This window comes from Arachis duranensis, chromosome 5, assembly GCF_000817695.3.
Source record: "Arachis duranensis cultivar V14167 chromosome 5, aradu.V14167.gnm2.J7QH, whole genome shotgun sequence".
NCBI lineage: Eukaryota > Viridiplantae > Streptophyta > Magnoliopsida > Fabales > Fabaceae > Arachis > Arachis duranensis.
Window position 1 is genome coordinate 80,660,634 of NC_029776.3, and position 17,568 is coordinate 80,678,201.

At 31.4% G+C, this 17,568-nt stretch overlaps 3 protein-coding genes across 3 annotated transcripts; 2 read left to right on the top strand and 1 right to left on the bottom strand.

Annotated features, from left to right (window-relative positions):
- The first annotated feature begins 5,942 nt into the window (after positions 1-5,942).
- Positions 5,943-8,846, top strand: LOC107489669 (APO protein 1, chloroplastic). Its single transcript, XM_016110419.3, has 4 exons — positions 5,943-6,240; positions 6,707-6,777; positions 7,372-7,739; positions 7,836-8,846. The coding sequence occupies exons 1-4, from the start codon at positions 6,192-6,194 to the stop codon at positions 8,668-8,670; spliced, it is 1,323 nt and encodes a 440-aa protein (XP_015965905.1). The 5' UTR covers positions 5,943-6,191; the 3' UTR covers positions 8,671-8,846.
- Positions 8,847-9,492: 646 nt separating this feature from the next.
- LOC107489667 (uncharacterized) lies at positions 9,493-11,153 on the top strand. Its single transcript, XM_016110417.3, has 2 exons — positions 9,493-9,792; positions 10,802-11,153. The coding sequence occupies exons 1-2, from the start codon at positions 9,596-9,598 to the stop codon at positions 11,007-11,009; spliced, it is 405 nt and encodes a 134-aa protein (XP_015965903.1). The 5' UTR covers positions 9,493-9,595; the 3' UTR covers positions 11,010-11,153.
- Positions 11,154-11,490: 337 nt separating this feature from the next.
- LOC107489668 (CLP protease regulatory subunit CLPX3, mitochondrial) lies at positions 11,491-16,888 on the bottom strand. Its single transcript, XM_016110418.3, has 15 exons — positions 15,436-16,888; positions 15,076-15,137; positions 14,820-14,917; positions 14,604-14,683; positions 14,373-14,423; positions 13,939-14,013; positions 13,795-13,863; positions 13,682-13,738; positions 13,529-13,599; positions 13,310-13,409; positions 13,052-13,156; positions 12,671-12,733; positions 12,407-12,529; positions 12,145-12,297; positions 11,491-11,996 (listed from the first exon to the last, which is right to left on the bottom strand). Exons 1-15 carry the CDS (start codon positions 16,492-16,494, stop codon positions 11,922-11,924), a joined length of 2,241 nt encoding a protein of 746 aa, XP_015965904.1. The 5' UTR covers positions 16,495-16,888; the 3' UTR covers positions 11,491-11,921.
- Between the last annotated feature and the right edge of the window lie 680 nt (positions 16,889-17,568).

The window sequence follows — 17,568 nt, forward strand, 5'->3', positions numbered from 1 at the left end:
TTCATCTAGTAAAATTAAAAATAATACTATATATTTAAATATTTTTATTAACTAAATTTAATTAAATTAGTCTAATATCAACACAAATTAGTTATAAATAATATTACTCTAAATTATTATTTAATTTAACTTTAATTTATAAAAAAATTTGAATGCATATCATCACTCTAAAACTAAATTCTATAGTTTCTTTGTCTGGTATCTAGTATGCATACTTTGACTTTTTCTTTTTATTTTGATATTAAAGTTGATACCGACACTTATGTTGAATCGAGAGAGTAATAATTATGCAATTTTTTAGGATCTGTTGTCAAAATATCAAATAATTTTTATAAGAGCATTTTAATGTTAGTTATAATTTTAATATTATTTTGAGTTTTTTAAAAATTTAATTATTCTGTATGTCTTATAATTTTATCAAATTTTTAATTGGCTTTTTAGATATTAATTTTTTTTTCAATTTAGTCTCTACATTAACAAAATCGTTTGAGATAATAGAATATCTATAACAATATATAATGAAAAAATTCATTTTGGTGTCTAATTTTTTTTTCCATTTTTATCCTTTTTAATAACTTACTTTCCGTTACAAATTTTCACTACTTCATTTTCATTCACGTTCATGTCAACATAACTTCTCCTGTTAATTTCTCTCACATCACGTTACAAAATTTCCACTACTTAATTTTCATCTTCATCTATAATAATTAATAAGATACTAATCTCTCCTCTTAATCTCTCTCACCTCACTGGTTACTCTATAATAGAAAATTTTTTTTTCATGTGCATTGATAGTCGTGCTATGAATAAGATCACCATCAAGTACAGGTTTCCTATTCCCCAACTTGATGATCTATTGGATCAATTACATGGTGTTGTTATTTTCTCTAAGATTGATTTAAGAAGTGGTTATCATCAAATCCGTATGTGGCCTGGTGATGAATGGAAGACAGCTTTCAAGACACGAGATGGATTGTACGAATGGACGGTTATGCCATTTGGCCTCTCTAATGCACCAAGCACCTTTATGCGCTTGATGAACCAGGTATTTCAATCCTTCATTGGGTCCAACATTCTTCTCCCTTCGTCTAAATATAATGTAAAAGCTACTGTAATTTACTTTTTTCATTAAATAAAAGTGTAAAACTATTTTTATATATTTCTTTGATTAATTACAGCTGATAACATACCAATAGAAGATTCACGTGCAAGTAGTCGAGAAACTTGGCAAGACTATGTCAGCTAACAAAGACAAAATATGAGTGAAGAATAGAGACAGAAACACCTTGCCAGAAGGCGTGCCAGTTATCAAGAGAGTATTAGACGAAAAAAACAAATCCATACATCAAGTAATAAGTAATTTTTGGTAAATTTTATTATATTTGTGATATTCATTTAAATTATAGTTTATTTAGTTTTATCTTAGTTTTAGTTTGTACCATTTTATTCTAAGTACAATGTACTCTATAGCTTCACTCTAATTATTATTTTATTAGAGTTTTTGTTGTAACTTCTAAAAAAAATTTATTTTTTTTGTATTTTTTATGTTTTTTTTTCTCATTTCTTTAACATTCTCAATTGAATTGCTTTCATCCTTCTCCTTTGCCTTCCTCCATTACGGTTATAATTTTTTTTTAATTTATTTACTCAATCTATATTTTTAATCTATTTTTTATTTTTTTAATTTGTTATCAATTTTTCACATAGACAAATAGCATTATACCTTTTTCTCTCATTAATTTGATTTGACAAAAAACAATTTCTTTACATTTTATATGTACATTTTATTTATTTTTTGACATGTCTGTATTTAACTATCTATCAATGATGAGATGAAAAAATTTTATAAATATTTTTTTAACATTTTTTTTCAAATTACTTTTAATGGGATAATTTTTTTAATTTTTATTTAGAATATTATATTTAAAATTTGAGTATATAAATATTTTTAAATTAAACTCAAATAAATAAATTATATTACAAAAAAGTTTATTAATTTTGTCTTTTATAATATTATTTGTTTGGCATACTGAGTTAGTTATTTAATTGGTATATAATACATGCAAGAAAATCACACCTATCAAGTGTTTCTTAAAATATTAGTATACTAATTTTCTAAATAATTAACTAGTTAGAGTACTGGATTTGATATTTAATTATGTAAACTATTGTATTTGTTATACAAAGGACACAAAAAATATACATATATCAATAATAAAGTGAACAAACTCCATATAACATTAAAATGGGATAAGATAAGAACTTTGTTAATTAATTTTGATTTTTTAAATAATTTGATAATTCAATAAATATCTGAATATATATTTTTTATTAGTTTAATCTTTATTATTATTTTATTTTTTTTATCTCATGGGGCATGTAAGCTTTAATTTATTAGTTTTTTATATATCTTTTATTTTTTGGATTATTTTATTTTATTATATTTTTTTTTACTTTAAAAATTTTAGAGTCTAAAGAATTCCTGTTCAAACGATTCAAACCATATGATTAAAAAGTGGTTTAAGAGAATAGATTTAAATTTGAGTAATTTAACATTTATTAATGAATAACTACTAGAAGAAAAAAATTATTGCATAAATAACAGAAATAAGTTGATAATATATAGGCTAATTTAGAAAATAAAAAAAGTAGAAAAATAACAAAAATTAACTTTAATTTTGAAGATAAATAAAAAGATGTGACATTTTATGTATTAGATAATTTAAATGATACTTATTATATAGAAAGTTAAAAATATTTTTACCTAAAAAAATTTAATAACAAAATTGAGTTTGGAGAAAGAGAGATATGAAATTTTCTAACTAATTACAAAGTTTGTCTATTTTTCTTTATATATTGTTTCACTTTAAGTAACTATTTTTTAGCGATAATATTCAAATGATAAATTAATTTTACTTTTATAATACGATGACATTATTTGAAAACATGCAAAATGAAATAATAAAGTACATTTTAATTAATGTGCATATAATAAAATAAACATAAAACTTATATAGTAGTAGTCAAATACGATAACAATGATTACTTTTTGTCCAAGATACTATATTAAAATGCGACTTCAATTTATAATTATTAATTAAAAAACTTACAATGATGTATTTTTATTTTTTTATTATTTAGTTAAAAATAATATATTTTCATATTGTTTCTTAGAATTATCGACATCAAATTTTGCTAATATAGCAAAAATTTTGAATGTTTTTTCTTAAATTTCTTCTTAATCGAACAAAATAAGACAACTAACACGTACATCAAGAAAAAAATTATAATTTTTATATATTTAGATATTCAAAAGACAAAAAAATAATTCATTTAATAAACTTCAACAATTAAAAAAAGTTAACAGAATAGTTTATTACAAAGTAAAGTGATAGACAAAATTAAAAATCGTGATAATGATACTTGGTGATAATTAATAACTATAGAGTGAAGAGAAAATAGAAGAAAAAAAGACAAAAAAAAGAACCATATAATGTATAGTGGCATTGAGACAATTTAAAAATATAAATTAAACAATTGACAATTTAAATTAAAGATATAAATTAACAATTTAAAAAAATAATAAAATTAAAGATAATTTTAAAAATTGAATAATAAATTAAAAAAATATTTTTTATTAATTAGGATTATGCATAAAAATAAAGAATATTTTAAATATTTTATTTAATTTAAATTTATAAATTTTATATATTCTAAAAGTTAAATAATTTTAAAAAATATTTTTGTTTTTAAATTTTTTATTTTTAATATTTAAATAATTTTATTAGATTTAAAATTTTAAAAATAAGAATATAAAATTAATTTCCTAAAAATAATAGAAAAGCGGCTGAACAGGCACGATAGTGCCTGTTGAGCCGCTAGTTTTTATAATTGGGTTAAAATATTAAACTGAACCTACCTCCAATTTTTCAAAATTCCAAAATTATTCTTGATATTTTGTAGAACCCTAGCTAGCGTTTGTTCTCTGGAGTCAGTAGCGTTTCTCTTCTGTTCGTTGGTGTCGTCGTCGTCTTTAGTGGCGTGCGTGTCCGTCGTCCTTGGCGGCGTGAGCATCTGTCGTCCTTAGTCTGTGCTGCACTACTTTGTGCTGTTAGTGGCAACTCCATAATATAGACGGTCATTATCGAAGTCTTTGTTGCCTCCACAGTTATGGAAGAAGCTCTTCAATTTCTCTTAAACTGAATTCATTGAGTTGAAAAATTTAAGAAAGAAAGAAGAACGAAATCCAAAATGGGTAATCAAATGTAAGTTAGTTTACTTAAGAGTTTCTTATTGTACTTCCAAGACGTTTCTGTGAATTTTTTTTCATCAATTATAAACTTGAAGGACTATAAGATATGTAAAAAAATTTTCTTTTAATAAAAGTTTGTTATAAAATAGCATAACATATCATGAGACATAGTGTTAATCTAAGAATGTGCAGAAAAAATTTTAGAGTGTTGTCTTATATGTCTTTTCTTTCAATTCAGACCAGTTATATGCACATGCAATAGAGGTGTATATAGAGGTGACCGGAGAATCCCCAAAGAGATGAATAGACTTCACAAAGATGATCTTACTCTAATTTTTTTTCAAAAGTAGGCTACCATGCTTTGCTTGCAGCTTTTGGTGGAAAAGACTATCTTGTTGGGACATCTAATGAACTCAACTCTAATCTTTTTCGGCTCGAAAACCAGTCATTACCAATATTATTGTTGATCCCTATGCTGGTTCAGAGAGTGGGAGACTGCAACATAAAATAATTGATTTTCAGATTATCTATATTATACTGAAACTACGTTTTCTATAGTTTTCGTTTTTATATTTCAAATTTCAATAACACAAATTACATAGCCTTGTGGTTTTCTATGGTGTACCTTGATATGATAAAGACACAAACCACAAATATAAAATGTTATATGATAATGAATACTTAAATGATGAAAACTAAATTATATATATACTTATTACTACTATTTCTGTTTTATTTTATCAATGTTATAGGAATATTTTTTATTGAATATTTATGGTTTCATCGAATTTTCAATTAGGTCCCTATATTTTTTTCTTTTCAATTGAATTCTTATATATTATTTTTCTTTCCAGGGACATACAAGTAATTTCATAATTCACTAACATTTTTTTGACATTTAACGTTAACAAGGACTAAATTAAAAAAAAAATCATGTACGAGGACCCAATTGAAAAGAAAAGAAGTATAGGGACTTAATTGAAAATTTGGTGAAACTATAGAGACCGCAAAATAATTAAACCTTTTTTAGAAGGTAAATGTTATAGTGCCTATCAAGTTGTGTCTAACTTATTAAAAAAAATATATATTTAATAAATTTTAAATATTTTATTTTTACTTTAAATATTTTATTATTTACTTTTAAAAATAAGTTAGACAACTTAAATACTATAATAAAAGACACTATAAAATTTATCTTTTTAAAATAATATATACATATTTGTGAAATTATAGGTTATAAATAGTAATTTAAAATTAAAAATAAAATTTGCCTTTTTAAAGTCTAGTGTTAATTCATATAGAATTTTATATTATTTTTAATTATTCTATTAATATAATTATGCAAGTGATAAAATTTTATTAATTTTTTTATTAAGATGATATTATATTTCTCTAATAAGTTATCATTTAAATAACATAATTTTTTTGTCTAATTTAAAAATTTTGAATTCAATCTTATTTTTAATTGTTAGAAAAAAAGATAATACTATATTTTTAAAATGATATTGATTCAATTTCAATGAAAATTTTAATTATAAATAAATTTTAAAAATATTCTTTAAAAATACTCTAATTTAATATTCTCATTTTGTATATACAGTAATTTATTAATTAGGAGCAGTTCACATCCAATTAGTCTTTAATCGAACATAGAAACCCAAAAAAATATTTTGCTCATAAAAAATTGTTATAAAATCACTGCTAACTACTAAGAACTTAAGAGCTGCCATGGAATCTCAACTTCCACAACAGAAACGGTTGTCATAAACCGAAGCTGAGGCGATAAAATATCTTGTCACCTATTGAATGCAACTCTACCAAGTATCATCAACCCCTGTAATGTAATGCTTTCTTTCTATCTCAATCCACTCTTCTCTTTTCTGTTACCATTTTCATGCTCTGAGGTGGTGAGTTGCGGGTGCCTCCTATTGACATAAACATGGGGATTCCATTAGTTTCTTCTGCACTATGCCACTCCTCTTCTAACGGTGAGTTAATTTCCCTTTTTACTTTTCATTTTAATTACTCAACTTCCTTGAATACCATCTATTTATCTAACCAATACAACGCCTACCCAAGAATAATTTCCAATTTTTCCCAATGTTTTTTCCTGTGAAAACCATTCTTTCCTGTCCTCAGACTTTGAAGCAATTTCAGAAGTTCTGATTTTGGAAAGTGGGTGGATTTCCTTTCCCCAATATGATGCAAATTTCTTGCTGCCCACCACGTGTTCGATAAAATGTGCACATGACCGAAAAAGTTACAATATTTTCCTATGCACTCCTGACTCCTCCTTAAAGTCAGAGATTAGTCAAATAATATGGAATTCTTAAACTCTAAGCTAACAATATTAAGCATAACCTCAGGATGCAGAGTCTTGCTCTGTGTTCATTACTTTCTAATCATTTGGTCCATGGCCATGTTGCTTGTTCTGATGTGGTTTGTTACTTGCAGGTGTTTTCACTAGCATGGAGTTTATCAGGACTGAGCTATCAGCTTCAAATTCGTATTCTCTTGGTCTCAAGGTGTTATATGCTTATAGTTTTTAACTGAGATATTTATGACATCTAGATTTCATTGCACTGCCTGGTTTAATTGAAATTTGGTGTATGTGCTAAGGGAATGTAATGGCTAACAAAATTAAATTGCCATGTAAGGTTGTTGACCTATAGACAACTATAATAGTGGCTATCAATTTTGACATGACTTAATTTTCTGATATGTGTGACTGAGAGAGGACCTCAAAGAAGTCTTTCATAGTAGCCTCATCACAATATCATGATTGCATCTTCACTTCAGTTGCTTATACAGAGATAGCACCTAGTACATTTTTGGTGAATTAATTGGGGCCGTGACAGTGCCTTATAGTAGTATTAATTGTTCACTTATGAAACCTGGAAACAAGTCATGTTAAACACACTTAGAGAAAGATTGATGTATCTCAATTTTATGGTTTTGGTCCTGGATAGAGTTTACTGTGGCCGCTTGCCCACAAATTAACCACAGAAATTGCTAGAAGAATTTGTTAGGCTTTTCCCCTTAAATATGATATGTTCCTTTAGTTTATCTTCTGTAACAGCCTTGTTAGAACTTACACTTTAGCTTCTTCTTTATTGCAGTTTAAGTATCAACAATTTCACACGGGTGAATCAACAATGTGTAGGACACTATGTTGTGCCAGTAGAAAGCCCAGAGGCGAAGAACGTGTGTGGCGACGAAAAACAACACCCCAGAATGTGGATTTCCCACCAAGACTTCCTAAGAAAAAGAAAAAACCATTCCCTATTCCCTTTAAGGAGATCAGGCAGGCTGCTAAGGAGGACAAAAAACTTGCATTGATGGGAATTGAGAAGCCTCTTGAGCCTCCAAAGAATGGATTGCTTGTTCCAGATCTAGTTCCTGTTGCCTACGAAGTATTTGATGCTTGGAAGCTTTTGATCAAAGGCCTTGCACAGCTATTGCATGTCATTCCTGTACATGGCTGTAGGTAGATTATATTGTTCTCCTTGTTTTTTTTTATGGAATGTCCTCATTGATTTCTTTTCGTTTTTATTTGTTGTAATATGCTTTTCGATTCATGCAGCGAATGCTCAGAAGTTCATGTAGGTCAGACTGGTCACCTCATTCAGGATTGTCAAGGTCCTACGAGTTCAAAGCGGCGCGGCTCCCATGCTTGGGTCAAGGGATCTGTCAATGATATACTTGTCCCAATTGAGTCCTATCATCTATTCGACCCCTTTGGTAGGCGCATTAAGCATCACACACGGTTTGATTACGACCGGATCCCTGCTGTTGTTGAGTTATGCATTCAAGCTGGTGTTGATATCCCAGAGTATCCTTCACGGCGACGGACCAACCCTGTACGGATGTTAGGGAAGAAAATACTCGACAGAGGTGGATATTTAGAGGAACCTAGACCATGGAGCTCTGCAGAGTCCTCTTCTCTACTTGAATTTGATACTTACAGAGCTTCTGAGCGATTTTCATGCCCCCCGTTGTCAGACATACCTGAAATTGCACAAGAAACAATAGATGCATATCAAACAGTTAGAAAGGGTATCAGGAAGTTGATGAGGAAATACACTGTGAAAGCGTGTGGTTATTGTTCAGAGGTTCATGTCGGACCGTGGGGTCACAATGCCAAGCTTTGTGGATCATTTAAGCACCAATGGAGGGATGGAAAGCATGGTTGGCAGGATGCAACTGTGGATGAAGTCTTTCCTCCCAATTATGTGTGGCATGCCAGAGACCCTGGTGGACCTCCCATGAGGAATCAACTGAAGAGATTTTATGGCAAGGCTCCGGCCGTGGTCGAAGTTTGCATGCAAGCCGGAGCTCACTCCCCGGACGAGTACAAGCCCATGATGAGACTTGACATTGTAATCCCAGACAATGAGGAAGCAAACCTGATTGTATGATTAGATTTGAGTAAATGCAGGGCTCTTATACATGCACAATCATGATTCATCAGAAATCAGAAAATGCTTGATCCATTCAGTAGAAGCTAGCTGCATCTGTGCATCCAATTTTAGTATGTATATATAATATATAATATATAAAGTAGGTTAAATAAGAATAAACTAAATTTTGGGGATTGGAGCTTTTGATTGTATTCTTTGTAGTAATCTATTTATTTCTGGAATCACATTAGATGTTCAAGTTTCATCCTTCAGAATCTATTTAAGGTACGATGTGAACAAACTACATTAAAAAAAAACTCATAATTATAATTAAATTATAGATTTTATATTTTTATTTACATTAAGATCAAGGGAATATATGTTTAAATCAAATTCATTAATTTAATATTCAAAAGAATAATTTCATTTCGTTTAGATAATGTGTGTTAAAAAAATGTATAACAAAAAACATGATTGTAGTTGTTTGGTTTTTGCGTATGAATTTGGATCAGTTGATCGGTTTTCATCAACCTGACCAATCCGATCGAGAATGACTTCACACTTTAATAATTATATTAATATTAAGAACTTAATTTTCATACAATAACGAGTTTTGTATAGTCTAGTATTAATATGTTTAAATTTAAAATAACTTAAAGCAATTCTAAGTTCTACTTATAACCCTGGAATTTTGGTACATTTATGATGCTGTGGGTCCTTCTACTTATTTACAAATTCATAAAGTGCAATGATATACTTATTGACTACGTAAGATTCTTTGTCCTTTTTATCTAACCACTGCAACAAATCAATTAAATATAAAATGCAAAATATTATTCCTCTCAAAATCCTTGCGTGGACGCATTCAATGTGTCTGTTTTAGACTTTTCGAAGAAACTCAGAAGCAGAAAGAAAAAAAAGACAGCAATTTAAGAATATAGCTATGACTACCTCAAAGGGAGGTTGGTCATTAAAAGTTGTTGTTCCTTCAATTATTGTTCCTCTGCTTTTGTCTCTCTTGTTTCTGAAGCTTATGCCAAAGGAGACTGCCATGAAATCCTATGAGATATTTGGGGTTAAGATCGAGAAGAATCCACCTCAGTCCAAACTCACTGAGCTTGGTGTCACAACTTGGAAGACGTAACTATCTTTCTACCCTCTCTTTACAAATTACGATCATCTTCTTGATTTGTTTTTCTTGCTTATAATGATCTGTGTAATGAAAAGTTTCAAGCTTTGTTATGTAACACATTTTGGGTCTTGATCATTTTTCTGTTTCACTCTACTGTTCTAAAAGTAGCTGCGGAGTAGTAATAACATAATTTTGCCTTATTTTTGCTTATGGTCATGTTTCTGCTGAAAAGTTTCAAGCTTTTTGTATAACAAATTTTGAGTATTGATCAAATTTTGTGCTTCAGTTTCCTGTTTCAGAAGTTGATTTGAAGTGGTAGTAACATTTTCTGATTTTCAGCATGTGTTCAAAGCAATCATTGTGGTTTTCCTGTGTTTCTTAGGAACAGAAGAAACACCTTTATTGGGTAAATTGTTATGACTTCCTTTCTTGTTAGGTGATATTACACAGATTCTATAAAATAAGAGTATTGTGTGCATCTAAGTTAAACCTTAGGGGAGCTTACAGTATACTTTACAAATGGATGAGTATCATATCATTTAATTTCAGAGGAAGTGTATGCATTTTACCCCCTTTTTGTTTTGGCGAATGCTAATGCACTTCGGAGAAAGTACTCAAGGAGCTCTCCCTGAAAATTAACTTGCTATTAAAGGTGTAAAACACCCTAAATCCTAAACCATAACTCATAAGCTAAATTCTAAATTATAAATTCTAATTCTGAACTGCTGATATAAAATGTAATAAATGAAGAGTTAAGATTTGTTTAATTAACAATATATATAGCACTCGTTACTAAGTAAGGAGTGTTTGAGGTTGAGACTTTTATTTCATCAGTGGTATGATTAATACCATCAGCAGGCAGAAGTTGAGATTGAAGTTTAGGAATATGTCATTTAAAATTGCCTAATACTGCTAAATTTTTTGCAGAATTCCATGTCAAGATGAAACTTCCCTTGCTCTTGATTTATGATAAATATTTGTTCCATGTTGTTTTTTTTCAATCCAAATATTCAACAGATGGGAAGGCGGTCCAATGAAAATTCCATGGTCATTTGAAACTGAAGAGACCATGTACCTGCTGAAGGGAAAAGTGAAGGTTATTGTTGAAGGTTCTGGTGGTTCTTTTGAAATTGGAGGTGGTGATTTAGTTGTCTTCCCAAAAGGAATGAACATTACATGGGAAGTGATTGAAGCTGTTAAGAAGCACTACAGCTTGAAAAATTAATGCTCTTAACTTCATGTAATCCTGCTTCAGTTTTATGACCTAATTAGTAATTAGTATGAACTTTGATGCAGTAATAATGTTCACCTGAGACTGCAGTTCTGTTAGATTTTACCTTTTGACAAGGAACTTATTACTTATCTCTAATTTTTATGTTAGGTTTTACATATTCTTAGTTGGTTTCTTGGAATTATAGGTAAATCACATCTTCTATAAAAACTACTTAATATCATGCCTTCAAGGGTGTTTATATCAAATTCCATCAAAATGAAAAATATAAGAATATGTAAAGTAGACACCATGCTTGTTTGATGCAATAAATGATGTCAATTGGATAAGATGAGTATCATGTAAAAGTTAACAGATTGTATTTTGGTACAATTTATAGTACAATTGGATAACTCATGGACTATACAAACATCTTGCATCCCATTTTTGGTTATCATCAAAATCCATTCAAATAGACTTGTCGCAAGACATCAAGTTAGCATGAGAATAAAACATTAGCTGAATTATTTTTGAAACTTGTTCCCATATACATAAAAAAGAAGGGAATGGCTTCAACAACAAAAGGGAAAAAAAGGAAAAATGATATGACATAAAGAACCAGAATCAATAGAGCCTTTCAGTCATCCTTTGATCTCTGTTGACACCAGCAAGAGAGAAAATGTCTTCAATCACAACATTCACACTCCCTCATAAACCAATTGAGACTTTGTATAATGTGCTGCCTAAATTAGCAATGCTACACTACACCTTTCTTTTCCCTTTTTTTTTTTTTCCTTCCTATCAAGTGAACTTAAACCAGTAGCTATGCTGTTATACAAGGGGATAATTACAGCAAATTTTCAAATGTGATCTTTACAAAATAACAATGGTAAATTATACACTATATATTTATGGTTAACTATAATATTACAAGCTCATGGCCCTTGATGAAAGCTCTGAATCTCCATCTTGTGAGTCTGATTCAGCTAAGTTAACATTTTCCTGAAAAATATCAGACAAATTGGATTAAAGCTTCCTACTATAATATAATTGTGTCCGAAAATAACTGTAGAATATTCAACATTATATGCATCTGAGAAAATAGAATGGTGATTTTGAAGTATCTTTGCTTCTTAAGATAAGTTCATACCTGTGAATCCTTCATCTTAGCGAGGTATTTCTCCAAAGCATTGTCTCCACGAAGAATTTTTCCTCCACATCCAGGGGCGTTTATTGATCCTACTGACTCTTCATCAACAACTACTGCATCGATTCGTTCATCTCCGGTCTTAAGTTCTGGAACCTGTTCCATGCAAGTATTGAATGAATTAGTTGAAAAACCATAGAGGTGGTGATAGGTTTATATACTTGAAGATACTTAGATATCCAAACACAAACAGACTGATTCGTACCTCAAACATTGTGTCGGTTAAAATACTTTCGAGTAGAGCTCTTAAACCTCTGGCACCGGTATTTTTGGCCATTGCTTTCTGTGCAATCAGTCTGAGAGCTTTATCTGTGAAGTGTAGCTTTACCTGAAGTGTAGGAGTGAAGTTAGAAACAAACTGACCTCTCTTAGTGTGCATATCTTAACTACTCACTTCCATTCATAATTGAATGCATGAATAGAGAATAGACACAGACAAAACAGGTCCATTTGTTAGAGAGATGCTTACATCATTCATGCTGAATAATTTCTTGTACTGCTTTCCAAGAGCATTCTTTGGTTCTGATAGGACCTGTAAATGCAAAATAACTTATATATATAAGTAAAGGTATAATTCTTTCCTCAAGTAGGCTTGCGAATTTTCAGTTACAATTAAGCATTCCACATGACAGGAAGTCTAAACTCAACTAATTAAGCTTATGCATCATGCTTTAAACAGCATATAGAATTTTGTTATAAAGAATAAATTTCATGATAGTACTCTCGAAATGAAGGCTTATTATTGGCTTCAGGAGGCTGAAAATGCCAAAAGGGTTCTAACTTGGAGCACTAAAGTGAGTGAAATCAGAAAAGACTATGATCAAAGACAACATAAACAATGAATGAATACCAGCATAAGTTGCTCTTCAGTTAAAGCTGTCAAGCTCACTAAGATGGGAAATCGTCCAATAAACTCTGGTATGAGACCATATGCAATAAGATCGGAACTCTCCACCTGAAAATTATTAAAATCAACTTATAGAATAATTTTGAAAGTTGTTGGCTATGAAAATTTCATTATTGATTGCTCAAGTGTCTTATCTATTGACATGCTCTTCTGGAAAATAATGTGTGTAGTTTACATTCAGTAATAAGACTCGATTCTCACCGACTCAAGTAAAGATGATGTTAGTACAGCATCAATTATTCCACCAGCTCTCATGTTGGCACGAACTGGGGCTCCAAAACCAATAGAAGAATCTTGCCGTCTGGTTTATTCGTTAAATAATGAAGTTAATTAATAATCTGGAAGAAATCAATATGTATGCAAAGCATCTCCAATCTGTGAGCAGATATTTTTGTAATACAATGGTACAAAGGATTTTACCTCTCTGAAATTGTCTTTTCAAGATCAATAAATGCTCCGCCACAAATGAAAAGAATATTCTTTGTGTCCATCTGCATATTCACCAAAGAATGAATGAAAGTTAATTTAAATGGGAAGGAATGATAAGGTGTTATTCTTTCCAAAACAACATACCTGTATGTTATCACCCCGCGGATGCTTCCTAGCCCCTTTCTCAGGAACATTTACTATCTAGACAATAAGAAATCATTCCAAGTTTAGGATTAAGGTCAAGATATAAGGCTTGCTAATAACAGCAGGACCGTGCATAGTGAACAACGACCAGAAACATCCCGGCTGATATTTAAGCTCTCAGCCTGTAACATATATCAGAACATTTAACATCTATAGGATCAGAAATAACAAACACGGGAAACTAATTTGCCAATAACCTTCTTAGTTATCTTGTCAACTTCATCAATGTAAATTATCCCTTGTTGAGCTGCTGCAACATTGAAGTCTGCTGCCTACATGGAAAATGTAACCACTTCAACGATGAGGAGACGTGTACAACTAGAAACATTATGTCTGAAAATATCTAAAACAAAGAAAGAAGATGGCACAATGCAACGAGCTTCCACTATTGTAGGGGTGTGAAATGTATGAAACAATTACTATGATTGGAACCCCACATCTTATATGTCAAGGAAAATTAAAATCTCTTTAGTGATACTGCCAGAAAGAATGCAAACCCCTAAGAGGATCGATATGTATGATCCAGAGTAGAGAATCTATATATACACATATTGAATCCTCATTTCAAACTTCAAATCAATGAACATCTTTTATGTGGACAAGAAACTTTTCTGCAGAACAATGCACATACCGCAAGTAGTTTGTACAGTATTGATTCGACATCTTCTCCAACATAACCAGCCTGCAATTAGAATTTTTCCTATTGTTAGGTCAAAAACAATGAGGTTCTGTCTTAGTGAAAATTGATTGCATCAAGCCCAGCATACCAAATACGTCTATATCATTCCCACAAGTGAAAGGCACATTTGAATGCTTAGTTTGCCAAATTCTAACATGACCTAATCAATGAGTGCATACTTGCCTGTGTTAAGGTTGTTGCATCAGCAATGACAAACGGAACATTCACAAATCTAGCTAGTGTTTTCGCGAGTAGCGTCTTCCCTAATTGATGAAAGTTCGTTAGCATAGCATGGTAGATATGTTCTAATTTCATATATCAAAATGAAAAAAAGGCAGCAATGTAGATGACAATAATTATCATTTTACAATTAAATGGGGGAGGGGGGAAGTGGTTTACCTGATCCTGTTGGACCCATGAGAAGAACATTACTCTTTTCTAGCTCAACATTATCGTCATCATCTAACCCCTCTGAAACTCCAGGATCTGCCCCTGACCTAGTGTTGAAATTCACCAATTCATTCAACCATGGCAAAGAGATAACGAAAAAGACTATACTATGAGATTTTCGGTTTGGAAATTCCAAATATGTTTATGATTCTTTCCTTTCCAAATTCAAAATATGAAAATGAAAAAGGACATTGCAAGAACTAACCCTTTCTGCAAAGTGGAGTGGTATATTCTTTTATAGTGGTTATAAACAGCTACAGAAAGCACCTTCATCAGAAACATAAACCATTAATGAGGCCACAGTCAAAAGCCAAAAGTTAAAATAGTACATTTACATCAACTAACACACTAGGCCCTTCTTTTCATGGGATCAAAACTAAGAAAATGATGAAGACATTACTGACATATTTATATGCAAAAAAGTTTTCTTTCTATTCATTCTGCTTAGCCAATGATTCAAAAAGGGAGCAAATACACACCATTGCTAATTACTATGCCAAAAATCAAATATATCTCTAAAAACAAAACTGGATTAAAATCAGAAACTAATGTTAATTGAGGATACCTTCTTAGCTCTCTCTTGTCCAATTACAAACTTGTCAAGTCCCTTACAAATCTCCTTTGGGGATGGCAAATCCTTACCCAAATTAGACCCTCCCCAAGAAGTCTTTTCTTCATTTCCGCCACCTCCACCTCTACCGCCAGAGCCACCTTCCCGGGACCCCGGAGCACGGATATTCATCCCATGCATGAAAGGCGGCCCTGGAGGATTATGAACAGCCAAACCATTCACATTGTTACCACCTGGTGGTGGAGGCCATACCTCAGGTGGCTCCCCACTATTACCACCACCACCACCACCATTGTAGGACCTTAAAGTGTCCCACAATGAAGCCTCAAGCCAGCTACCACCACCACCATTCTTAGAACCATAATCTTCACCATCACCACCACCATGACCACTACTATTTCCACCACCCTCTTTACCACCACCACCATTCTTCCCATGTGTGATCCTCCTAGAAGATTGAGATTTGCCACTGCCATTGCCATTGCCATTGCCATTGCTGCCACTATTAGTTACCCTCCCAATCTCCACAAAGGTACCTTGCAATGGTGAAGTGCTGAAAGGTTTAAAGTAATAAGCGGTTTTGCAAGTTGGACACAGATTCACCGCTTGGTAACCAGCACTACCACCTTCTCCACCACCATTCACAGGAACATGTAGCGCCAAACTCGAACCAGAACCTGAATCAGAATCAGAAGCTGATGTGGTCGGAAAATGGCGATTGGAGAATACGAGGTTCATGTCCTTGCTGCAACGCGGGCAGTTTGCCTCTGCCCGAATCTTCCGGATCGGGTTGTCATCGGATCCACCCCGGTCCCATTTGTACCGCTCCTGAACTCCGACGAGTGCCTCCCGCCGGCGATGATGTCCGACCCCGCCAGTGATGTGGATATGGTGATTCAGATGGGTCGAGATTGGGCGCACACGGTTGAATCGGTAATTCAAACCGGTTCGGTTCCGAATTCGGGTCATGTTAACCGGAGAATCGACCAAATGGGTGTCGGAGAGTGACGCCACTTCCTTCACCTTCTTCCATCTCGAGAAGATTCGTGACATGGATGTTGAATTTTGATTGATTGAAACACCAAAAAAAATTAAAAAATAAAAATAAAAATAGTAACTTTGGGATTATACGTTAAACAATCACAGAATTGAAGTTCGTAGAGTAATGTTTTCGATGGAATTGCATTTGTTTCAAGGACCCAATTGAGAAAAGATTGCAGCTTTGGATCTATGCATCTGAATTATATAGTGGATATGAATTTGAGTTGTTGAAGAGAGAGAGAGAGAATGAAGGGAGAGGATTGAGCAATAAGATAGAGTTGAGGAGTGTTTCTCGGTGAAGCGAAAGAAATGGTGTGTGAAAAATGAAAGAGAGAGAGAGAGATAGATACAACGATAGATATAACGCACACACACATAACATACACTTGTCTTTTTCTCAGTTGTTGAGGGTAAGTGGGTGATGCTTATTTTTTATGTGATCTGAATTCTGAAGCAGTTAAAAAGAAAAAAGAAAAAACTGAAACCGGTTACTTGCTTCTCATCTGTGAATCTGTGTGTGGTATGTTACTTTTTTTTTTTTTTCTAATTTTTTGACAACTTTGACCATATCCTATTTTTGTTCCTTCTAAGTCACACATTGCTTCCTTTTCTGTGCTTCTTTCTTTTACTATCATAGATAGATTAGAGGAACTTGCCATTTTGCAGCCATAACCGCTTTCTTTTTTTGCTTTTTATGGTGGTCATACCATAATCCAATACACAATCAGATTTAAAGTGATGTCATCTAGATCAACACCCGTCCGATTTTAATAGAAATCAAACACCACGATATGGATTTAATTCTATTATTTAAATAAGTAATTAATCTTTTCAATATTTTTTATTAATTTAAAAAAAGATTTTAACAATTTTTTTAATAAAAAAAACACTACTCATTATAAAAGATAGAACAAACTCTACAAAATAGTTATTTACTTTACATTTATATTTATAAATATTTGATATTTTTAAGTATTTTTAAAACTCAATCTACGAAAAATTTATCTNATTTATTAAATATAATAAAATATTATGAATTTATATATAACAAAAAGTATTTTAAAAAATAAAATTGTATATCAATTT

What these genes read in the sequence shown, in the direction of transcription:
- LOC107489669 (XM_016110419.3), top strand. Translation starts at nt 6,192, where the DNA reads ATGGGGATTCCATTAGTTTCTTCTGCACTATGCCACTCCTCTTCTAAC. An exon ending in CGTATTCTCTTGGTCTCAAG is followed by an intron (nt 6,778 to 7,371) that starts GTGTTATATGCT and finishes TCTTTATTGCAG; the next exon opens with TTTAAGTATCAACAATTTCA. An exon ending in ATTCCTGTACATGGCTGTAG is followed by an intron (nt 7,740 to 7,835) that starts GTAGATTATATT and finishes CGATTCATGCAG; the next exon opens with CGAATGCTCAGAAGTTCATG.
- LOC107489667 (XM_016110417.3), top strand. Translation starts at nt 9,596, where the DNA reads ATGACTACCTCAAAGGGAGGTTGGTCATTAAAAGTTGTTGTTCCTTCA. An exon ending in GGTGTCACAACTTGGAAGAC is followed by an intron (nt 9,793 to 10,801) that starts GTAACTATCTTT and finishes AATATTCAACAG; the next exon opens with ATGGGAAGGCGGTCCAATGA.
- LOC107489668 (XM_016110418.3), bottom strand. Translation starts at nt 16,494, where the DNA reads ATGTCACGAATCTTCTCGAGATGGAAGAAGGTGAAGGAAGTGGCGTCA. An exon ending in AATTATTCAGCATGAATGAT is followed by an intron (nt 12,530 to 12,670) that starts GTAAGCATCTCT and finishes CCTACACTTCAG; the next exon opens with GTAAAGCTACACTTCACAGA. An exon ending in CTAAGATGAAGGATTCACAG is followed by an intron (nt 11,997 to 12,144) that starts GTATGAACTTAT and finishes GATATTTTTCAG; the next exon opens with GAAAATGTTAACTTAGCTGA.